Below are 9,989 nucleotides of genomic sequence, written 5' to 3'. Positions count from 1 at the left end.
TTTTCTGCAGCAAAAAAAAAACTGGCACAGAGAGATCCGGCGATTTGCGAATGATTATGTTTCTCTTCTGTTTTTTTGGTTACGGGAAGCAAGTGCGTGCGCGTGTGTGTGTGCGTCGATCGATGGTTTCTGTTTTTGGGCAGGTCCAAATTTCTTTTCCCATGTTGCACGCGCGCGCGTGTGTGTGTGTGTGGTTGTCGAATTTTCCTTCACCATTCCAATAATCATCCACCCGAAAAAGGAAAAACCACCACTTTCCATCGAGCCAAGCGGCCGCCATCGTGTGTTCCATAATTGCTTGCGTTTTGACATTCGCTGTCATTCTGTTTCGCTCGCGCACACGCCTTTTATGTTGTTATGTTGTTTTCGGTCATATCGCTGTGTTGGAGGTCGTCGAATTTGGTGTGGTGTGATGGTGTCAGTGAACCGGCAAGCCGTGGGATTTAACGTATACGGCGGTCCATTTGTGAACGGAAGCGAAAGGTTGAAAAACGACAAGGAAAACCAGTGAAAACTCGTAGCTGTTGTGCGGGGGAAAATCTATACAAAAAATATATACCCACTAGAGCGCGCTTGGTTAGGTTCGGTACGGTTCTGCTCGCTACACAATCGCTTGCATGCTCCCGTATGGATGTAACTGCACGCGTGTGTGCGTGTGTATGCCTCTTACAACACGGGCAGTGACGAATAGTTTGCCCCACATTTTTGCTTCCTGCTAATACAGTACGATATATGTGAACTCATGGTAAAACATTCAATCACCCGGAAACTTGTTTGTACACTCGTTGTGCACCTTGGCAGCCGAAAAAAGGTTATATAAGACGCGTTCTAACTTTGTGCTAGTGCTTGTGCTTGTGTGTGAGAGAGAGAGAGAGGGAACGAGAGAGAGAGAGAAAATATATGCTATTCCTGGATGCTGCTGTAGGAACCGGAATCACGAGCCGATAGCGGTTTTACGCATTTCTATATCACACAACGCAAACGCATACACACACAGCACGCAACCATCAAGAGCAATCAACCACCCAACAAGCAATATTCGAACCTTTCCGATGCCCGTGTGTGTGTGTATGTGTGTGACTTGTCTTATTCTACAACCAAACAAAAACAGCATTGTGACGTCAGTGGTGCAGAGGTGCAGCGGTGTTGTGAGCAGTGGAAACACGAGCAAAAAAAAACGGGAAAATTCTGGTTCTCTCCCTCTTGGCTCTATTTTAATTGTGATAAGTGAAGTGTGGAAATAGACGCAACAACAACAACACAAACACACGCACCAAAAGCTAGATTACTGCAACTCATTTGTGTGTGTGTGTGTGTGTGTGTGTGTGTGTGTGTGTGTGTGTGTGTGTGTGTGTGTGTGTGTGTGTGTGTGTGTGTGTGTGTGTGTGTTCATTTGTATGTGTACCCTTGTGGGTGGGTGGATTTATGCTGTGCGATAGACATGCCTCGTGCGTCTGTTTATTCGTGTAGATCAAGCACTCCAGAACAGATAATCCATTGTTTGAACCGTTTTGAGAATGCGTGCGTGTGTGTATACGTGTGTCACAGAAGAAGAAAAATGTTCGATTTTCCGCGCTGAAAATGGCGCATGTGCATCGTGCGATTTTCCCGCGGTGATTTGCTACTGGCCGGCGAATGTCGAGAGAAAGAGAAATAATGCATAAAACAGAAAGAGAGAGCGCAAGAGAGTGAGAGATAGAGAGAGAGAGAGAGAGAGAGAGAGAGAGAGAGAGAGAGAGAGAGAGAGAGAGAGAGAGAGAGCTGAAAAAGAAATCAGAAATTGAAAATCTGCACAACTTTTTATCATGTTCAGATATGTTTATCATGCTCAAACTATTATAGCTAATGTCGTTTGTGGCCCCCACACAAAGGTCCGGTGGTGGAGGCGATGGTGGCGCCGGTCGTCGCACGACAGGGCCAGGGTTCAAATCCCCATCCGGCACCGTTTCGCCGTAGTTGGGGATAGTCATCTAACTATGTTGGTATCTATCGCAAGTCCAATAAGGCTTTGGGATGACCTTAGAAGGTCGTTAGGTCAAGTAGCGTTTGTACTTTGTGTCAGTACCGTTAATCCATATAATTTTTATTTACAGTTAATTATCACGGTACACTGCCGTATTGTCATTAATCCATATAATATGGAAGGTATGATATGCTGTCGCTAGAGCTAGCCTGTTGTAAACCAGAGCCCTCAGCTTTATTGCCTGGGATTCGAGCTGTCGTTACGAGAATTGTTTTTTTTTATCGTCATGTCTCAAATTTGTCGTCATCAAGTCAAGTTGCGCACGGCGATGAGTCAATTTGTGTGGTACTTTATCCACACGTTAAGGCTTTATATTCAGCAGTTTTTCATTTATTATTAAGTATGGCAGCACGTCGCACGTATAGTCACAGCACGGTTTTTTCTTTGCTCTATTTTTCTTTTGGACACTTAAAAACCTTTGGGAGGGTTTGTTATTTTGGCCTATCTATGGCCTAAACAGTGTTATAGCTGCAGTCTCTAATCTGTTTTCAACCTTTCAACTAGATCAATCTACCAACAAACAAGTACGATTTCGTGGATCATTTCCTAATCTGGGGATAATCTGATCCAAGAAGCATCAAAAGCTGTTGAGCAAAATCAAGTATCTCTGATTACTTCATCAATCAGAAACTAACATCCAGGGCTTAGGACTTGATGACTCAGGATCTGGCCAACCAACAGTCTTGTACGAATGTAAAATGTACCAGAAGCTGCTGGGGGATACCAAGCACCTCTGGCGACTTCGTCTTTCAGCATCTTGCGCCCAGCGGCTAGAATCTTGGTAACAAATATTGAAACAAGCCCAGATGGGCTAATAGATGTCAAGATTCGGTCAAACAACAAGCTTTTAAAACGCTCCAGAGAGAACCAGCTATCTCTGATGATCGTTTAGCAACTATCTTCCAAGGTTTCAGCACTTGTTAACAAACTCCTGGATATTAGTCTATCCACACGTCAAAAATGGTATCGAGTCATACCCTGAGCCCCGGCTATTGGCGACTCGATTTTTGGAACATGCTCAGAAAGACTAATAAATGTCCGGATTCGGTTAGTCAACAATTTTAAATCAGAGTAAAACGACCCAGAAACTGTTGAGAGGGCCAACTACCTCTGATGATCGTTTAGCAACTATCGTCCAAGGTTTACTGCTTGCTAAGCCCTGTGAGAAGCTGTTGACAGTATCCAAGTCGCTCTAATGGTTTCATCGTTTAGCAACTTAGCAAAAGCAAACTACCAAAGCGCTTCAATTACCCTCAATAAGGCGCTTAAGGCGCTTAAGGCGCTGGTGAAAAACGGAAATCCAACAGACGGAGGCGTTGTTTTTTTTTTTTTTTTGAAACCACTGCTAACGATCCTCGGCACCGTCCAGCAGATTTTAATCAGGTTGTAGTTGACGCCGTTACTCCTGAAATTCTCACCATGTTTCTCACTAAAACTGCCTAGCTCTATCACGACCGAGCACGACCAGAGCCTTCATTTCCTCGAAAAACCTGCCACATCGGTTTGATCCGGAGAACTATTTTCTATTTAAAGTACACTCGAAAAGCTACGTTAAAGCTTCCCCCACAGCATGAAGCAATAAACAAACATTGCTACAATGAAGTGAGGGAACGTATAATAGTAAACTTGATGTTGGACGCTACACGCGTTCCCAACGTGATGATGATAATCGAGAATTTGAACGACGCTGTAACGCGACTTTGACACTCACTGCGTTACAGCGTTCTGCGGGCATCACAGTCACATGATTGGCAGTGGTGATGTCTATCTACGTTCTTGTTGACGGCTAGAGACGTGGAAGAATTTCGGAAGCAATGGAATGCCAAACAGTGCCCGATGTCCATACACCACACCCACCGATAAAATGCAAAAATCTACTCAAGCCAGGCATGCATGCACGCGGTGCGGATGTGTCTGTATTGGTAATTAGCTGGCTGCAACTCGCTTCCACAAGGTCACGCTAACCGGTGGCAATGCGTGGGAAGGGTCTGTTGCTAGAGGTGGTAATAATTAACGTATTAATTAGCTCTGCGGCACTATGTATGCGGGCAGCATTACGTGTGTTTGAACTTGTATAAAAAGCGTTCGTAGTTTTTTCCTGGCTGTAACTCTGATTTGTAGTCACTGGAGATTATATTTTTCCTCTTTGCTTGTTTCAGGACTGACCGAGATGCCTCCTCATATCGGATGGCCGTCCCGATGCCACATACTATCAGGAGCTACATGTTGCTAACCGCTCAATGTTCATTTCGGGCGTGAAGAGAAGAGGGAATAAAAAACGCGTCGCTTCTTGCTGGTGCTGTATGCCCGCGTTCTCCTTGCGTGAGTGGATGTCATGTGTCTGATAGCGTCTGAGATCGTGCAGCACCACTCGAGACGAGATGATTGTTTCCCGGGTGCGAGCGTTTATATGGTGGCTGTAAAAAAAAAAAACGAGCGCGCGATGCGATAAGGTTAGGCGACGAACCCAACCCCACAACGCACGTGGACTGGAAGAGGAGCGGACCGTGTGGAGCAGGAATGTGCCGATAGCCATTCTCGATAAGCAGGGTTGACAGATTGGGTGCATCTTTAGCCTTCTGGCCGATCTTCGGTTTCGGTGCTGGCAATTGTGTGTATCGACAATCAATCCCGATTGGATCCCCTTTGGAACGGGTCGAGTTTGATTGTGCAAACGATACTGTACACATCACTGGAGCCCTTACCTTATGAAATCGATTTATTGTACGCAACAACGGGAGTACGTGCACCCATATATCGGTCTCGGCACAGTGCAGGCAATTGAGAGCTACACAGTTCAAACGTTCCCAGCACTTTCTCTGTCGCCCTACCCGCTTGCGCTTGCTATCATGGATGGAGGGAAACGATTAATCACGATTTCGACAAACTGCTCAGGTCACAAGACGAGTCATGAAAGCGAACCCCGCGTATGAACGTTTGCAGGCAGCTAGGATGACTCAAACGCTCCGTGTCAGCAGATCAAACTGTAAAGTACGGGAACGGCCCGTTTTCTTTTTTTTTTCTTCGATGATTAGATTTCAGCGGGAAAAGAGCAAAAGTAGCGAAAGCAGCAATATAACTCCTGATAACGTATGTCCGGAAGCGTGCGAGCGTAACGGCACACTAAAGCCGTTTGAGGAGGTAGTATCAGCTAGGCAGATGAATCACTTTTTTGTGCAGACGATGCACGATGAGTAATTAAGGGGGAGTTTTTTTTTAACCGGCGGCGCTTTCAATCAATGTCGATTATTTCTATTTGTGCGGAAATCGAACACTAGCCAAACAAGCTGGAGAGATTGTGGACATTTTAAAATGACCAGGTCTACGAGAGTTCTGTTGAAGAAATCTCGCCTTTAATGTTTGTTGCAAGTTTAGTATATTGGTACGAGAATTGGCGAGAAACTGGAGGAATCATTTTTTTGTTCCTTCAAACGCGCCGTCGGACATTTCCCTTGAAGTGATGATCGAATACTGGAGTGAGAGATAGTACGATTAGTGAAATAATTATAACTCATGACTAGTCGAGTCATGCTTCCAACGCAAGGGGCAAAAAAAAACAAACCAAAAAAAGTAATTTTAAGAGATTACAACCATGGTTTTGATTGTTGGGGTCGTACCATGTGCTGCAGCGCATGACATCACTTATTACAGCCATACTGCATGACTCTTGCTTTACCACACAAAGCATTCGAATACCCCCATCTAGCACTTTGATAACTTCGAACAGCCAGCCATTGTATTGTCTGCGGTATCACTTCCGAATTTATCAACTGTCCACCATAGCCAAAACGCGTCTCGGTTAGCTTTGCGCCAATCCAAAACCTCAATATATGTATCTATGCCCAGATGATCATCGGTACTTATCGGCAAGTGGAGCGGCTTATCTGTAACCATCCTCTCGCGTTAGACCCATACACTGCCACCGTACCGAGGCACACACCGATGGTGGTACCAGGGCCTGTGAGCGACTGTGTGTAGTGAAGCGTGCTTCAGTTCGGTACGGGCTTGTTGTGAATACGGCAGTGTTGTTGATGTTCAACTTTATCAACAAGAATGTGCCGACAGTTTCCATTAGTAGCAGGATCCGGATAAGAAGATTCACCGTGTTTGATGTTACTTGCACCTACCCGTGGGTGGTAACAGGAAGGGATTAGGTAAAAGGATTACTGTTCACCCGCTTGCCGCTCATCTCTCTATCTCCTGCCCGGTGATCATGTGTCGAAGGAGATGTCGATGTATTTTGTTTTCATACTAAAACGTGCCTGATGTACAAAGTCTAAATATCGTTTCTAACAGACACCCCGGTGTATGACGGCACAGTGTGCCGGTGTCATCCAGTCAAGGGCGAAATGATTTTACGTATAGCGTTGGTGGAAATACGAGTCTTGGAATGAAGGGGGTATGCGCACGATTGTTGTTAATTAATAGGTATTGCTGTAGTACGATTTCCACAACGGCTCACCTAAGTCGAAAGAAGACGAGTGTAATTGATAAGGGTTAATCGTGCGGAAATGGGGGGTTTCACTCGTTTGTCCGCATAAGGTTTTGACGCGTGGTATTGCCGTGCATACAGGTTGGTATCCGTAGAGCTGTTGGGTAACTCACGACTGCGTAACACGCCCGTTCTGAGTTCTATTCTCAACCAAACGCAGCGAGAGCCATCGAGTGTTGTGTTGTCTCCCCCTAATGCCACAGCTCCTCATTTCGTAAACACCCTCAACGTGTTTTTGTGGAGGCTTTTCTGTTGTTTGGTGTATGTATAGTTTTGCTAATCGAATGTTAAAATATGTCATCTTGATATGTGATGCTCTGTGGGCTATGGGCCCGTGTGCGCTATGGGGCTTGTGTTATCGGTTCCCTCTCGTTGAATAGAGAATAAATACCGTCATAACCTTATCCTACCCGCAGTTAAGCTTCTTTTTATTCGGCAGCACAGCTCAGGTGAGGCAGACTACTTACCCTACTGCCTAGCCATCGTCAACTGCATGCATTTACGATTGCATAACCGATAATGCGTGTGGTGCTTGTCGCTCTTAGTAAAAACAATAATAAATATTGAATAGCGTAACAGCGAGCTAAAGGAGGATGAGAGTCACATGCCACCACGGTCTTTCGCTTTGGACGCCAAAGGTTTAGCAGATTGTTCAAGTGAGAGCCCCATACACCCAGTATTACGTTCACTCGACCAATCTCAAAGATGAACTTTTGCTCTACCGCGCCCTACCTGGACTCGTCTTGTGGAGTTCATGATGTCTGTTGCTTGTTGGTCTATATTTCCGTATAGGACATTTAAACATTTCTTTACATTCCATCACCTCCAAGTGATGGTCCGCGCAGCTAGTCATTACTGCTCTTGTTCGGATCGAGCTTCGAGGTATTGATTACACAATCTTATGTTTACTGTTTATCTGCGTTACCAGTTAATGTACCCACCCCTTTTCGGTGGATGCCCGCTTTCGGAATAGTAGCTACTCTACTTTGCGAGAAAGGAATTATCTTATCTAATGCAGCATTTTGCTGTCTACTTTTTTTGCGATATAGATATTGTGAGTTCATTAGGACTCTGGAGCCGGTCAGTAGAGACGATGTACTAAGCTTCGAATTGGTGTAGGTTCAGGCTGAGAATCGTCTCCAAACCTTCCTGATATGGTACAACATTAGAATTGTAGCGAATTGTGTGTGTGTGCAGATTTCAGGGAGGGAGTACAATAGTTTCTCAACTAGATTTGTCGTTTAAGGTCTTTCAATGCTAATAACAATTGAGAATGCTGCACCCACTGGATACTTCTGTACCTATTGCTTATCCTATATATACTTAAAAACATTAATTTTTTCTTCTCTATTTTTGTCCGTCAGGCATTACATCACACCTTCCCCGTACATCTTCGCCCGGACATACCTTGAAGCAAGACGGCATACATCAAAGCGTCTCACAATACACCCGACCCGCAAACGATGCAACCGAACCGAACGTAACGAAACGTGTCCTGCTTGCTTGATGTCCAACGCACATCGGCGAAGGATACCGACATATCGACTTTGCGTAGATACGCCGTAGGAAAGAAAACAAGAGCAACGTGTCATCACTGCCAGAGTAACAGAGCTGCTGTACCGCTTGGTGTTACAATCCGTCACACTACTAACAGTTGGTTGTCTGCGTTGTGTGTGTGTCCCATATTACGCCCCATATAATCGTCGGTGCGTGTCGTATCTAAACACTCACCCCCCTCCGCCACGCCGCGTAACGCCGAACGAACGAAGCGATGCTAAACTCCACCTCCAAGCACGTCCTGCACTGTGCGCTACTGTTCGGATTGCTGTTCGCGTTCGAAATCTTCTGCGGAGGCATCAAGGTAAAGGAAAGCTCGTTCGTCGTTATCGACCCGTGGGCCGAGTATGGCACGCTGGTAACGATCGTCCTGTACTTGCTACGGCTGCTCACCTTCCTGACGCTGCCGCAGGTACTGTTCAACTTTTTCGGGCTGGTCATCTACAATGCCTTCCCGGAGAAGGTGATCCTGAAGGGTTCGCCGCTGCTCGCACCGTTCATCTGCATACGGATTGTGACGCGCGGCGACTACGCGGAGCTGGTGAAAACGAACGTGCTGCGCAACATGAACACGTGTCTCGACACGGGGCTGGAGAACTTTTTGATCGAGGTCGTCACGGACAAACCGATCGGGCTGCCGAAGCATCGGCGGACGCGCGAAATTGTCGTGCCGAAGGAGTACAAAACGAAGTCGGGTGCGATGTTTAAGGCGCGCGCGCTACAGTACTGTCTGGAGGAAACGGTAAACGTGCTGAACAACACCGACTGGGTGGTACATCTGGACGAGGAAACGCTGCTGACGGAGAACAGTGTGCGTGGCATCATAAACTTCGTGCTGGACGGGAAGCATCCGTTCGGGCAGGGGTTGATAACGTACGCGAACGAGAATGTGGTAAACTGGCTGACGACACTGGCGGACAGTTTCCGCGTGTCGGACGATATGGGCAAGCTGCGGTTGCAGTTCAAAATGTTCCACAAACCGTACTTCAGCTGGAAGGGTAGCTACGTGGTAACGCAGGTAAGTTGGGTTTTTTGGTAGAGCCAGTGGGCAGCGTGAGGCCTGAACCTTCGCAAGGGATCCGAGCATGTCAATGCACTACCATTTCCGCTTAGGGCCTCAGAACCGCTTCTAATTCCGCCTCTGGTTCGAGCACCATCAATCGGGAGCATTAATAGGTAACGTTTATTCCCCTTTGCAGGTCCACGCAGAAAAAGCGGTCTCGTTCGATAACGGTATCGACGGTTCGGTGGCGGAAGATTGCTTCTTCGCGATGCGTGCCTACGCCCAGGGCTACACATTCAACTTCATCGAGGGCGAGATGTACGAAAAGTCACCGTTCACGCTCACCGATTTTCTGCAGCAGCGCAAACGTTGGCTGCAGGGCATACTGCTAGTGGTACGGTCCGGCTCGATACCGGCCCGCAACAAGATACTGCTCGGCATCAGTCTCTGCTCATGGATCACGATGCCACTGTCCACGTCGAACATGATCTTTGCCGCGCTCTATCCGATACCCTGCCCGAATCTGATCGATTTCGTGTGCGCGTTCATTGCCGGGTTTAACATCTACATGTACGTGTTCGGTGTGATCAAATCGTTCTCGCTGTATCGGTTTGGGCTGGTAAAGTTTCTCGCGTGCGTACTGGGCGCCCTGTGCACCATCCCGATCAACGTGGTCATCGAGAATGTGGCGGTCATTTGGGGACTGGTCGGGAAGAAGAACAAGTTCTACGTGGTGCAGAAGGATGTGCGAGCGCTCGTCACTGTTTAGAGAAGGCAACAGTGAAAAAAAAACAAAAACCAAAAGCGAGTGTTTTTTGCACGCCGTTTGTCTCGGATCTCGGACACCTGCGGGGTGGTTATTAGATTATAGGTGTAGCTTTTAAGACACCTTCTCTTTGCTGTAACTTTCCCTC

The 9,989-nt window shown here is 46.7% G+C and overlaps 4 protein-coding genes across 5 annotated transcripts in view; 1 reads left to right on the top strand and 3 right to left on the bottom strand.

Moving 5' to 3' along the window:
• Window positions 1-6,479, bottom strand: part of LOC126561477 (cytochrome c oxidase subunit 6A, mitochondrial) — a 382,637-nt gene extending 376,158 nt beyond the window's left edge. The window contains exon 1 of the mRNA XM_050217661.1: window positions 6,476-6,479. The gene's annotated coding sequence lies outside the window, so the exon portion shown is untranslated. The remainder of the gene's footprint in view (window positions 1-6,475) is intronic.
• LOC126556789 (alpha-1B adrenergic receptor-like) overlaps window positions 1-9,989 on the bottom strand; it is a 462,834-nt gene that overhangs the window by 355,434 nt on the left and 97,411 nt on the right. The gene's annotated exons all lie outside the window — the stretch shown is intronic.
• Window positions 1-9,989, bottom strand: part of LOC126563000 (rho GTPase-activating protein 190) — a 149,379-nt gene that overhangs the window by 70,436 nt on the left and 68,954 nt on the right. The gene's annotated exons all lie outside the window — the stretch shown is intronic.
• Window positions 8,281-9,852, top strand: LOC126557755 (beta-1,4-mannosyltransferase egh). The gene is made up of 2 exons (XM_050213637.1): window positions 8,281-9,090; window positions 9,272-9,852. The coding sequence occupies exons 1-2, from the start codon at window positions 8,287-8,289 to the stop codon at window positions 9,842-9,844; spliced, it is 1,377 nt and encodes a 458-aa protein (XP_050069594.1). The 5' UTR covers window positions 8,281-8,286; the 3' UTR covers window positions 9,845-9,852.

This window comes from Anopheles maculipalpis, chromosome X, assembly GCF_943734695.1.
Source record: "Anopheles maculipalpis chromosome X, idAnoMacuDA_375_x, whole genome shotgun sequence".
Classification (NCBI taxonomy): Eukaryota; Metazoa; Arthropoda; class Insecta; order Diptera; family Culicidae; genus Anopheles; species Anopheles maculipalpis.
This window is presented reverse-complemented; position numbering and strand designations above follow the sequence as displayed.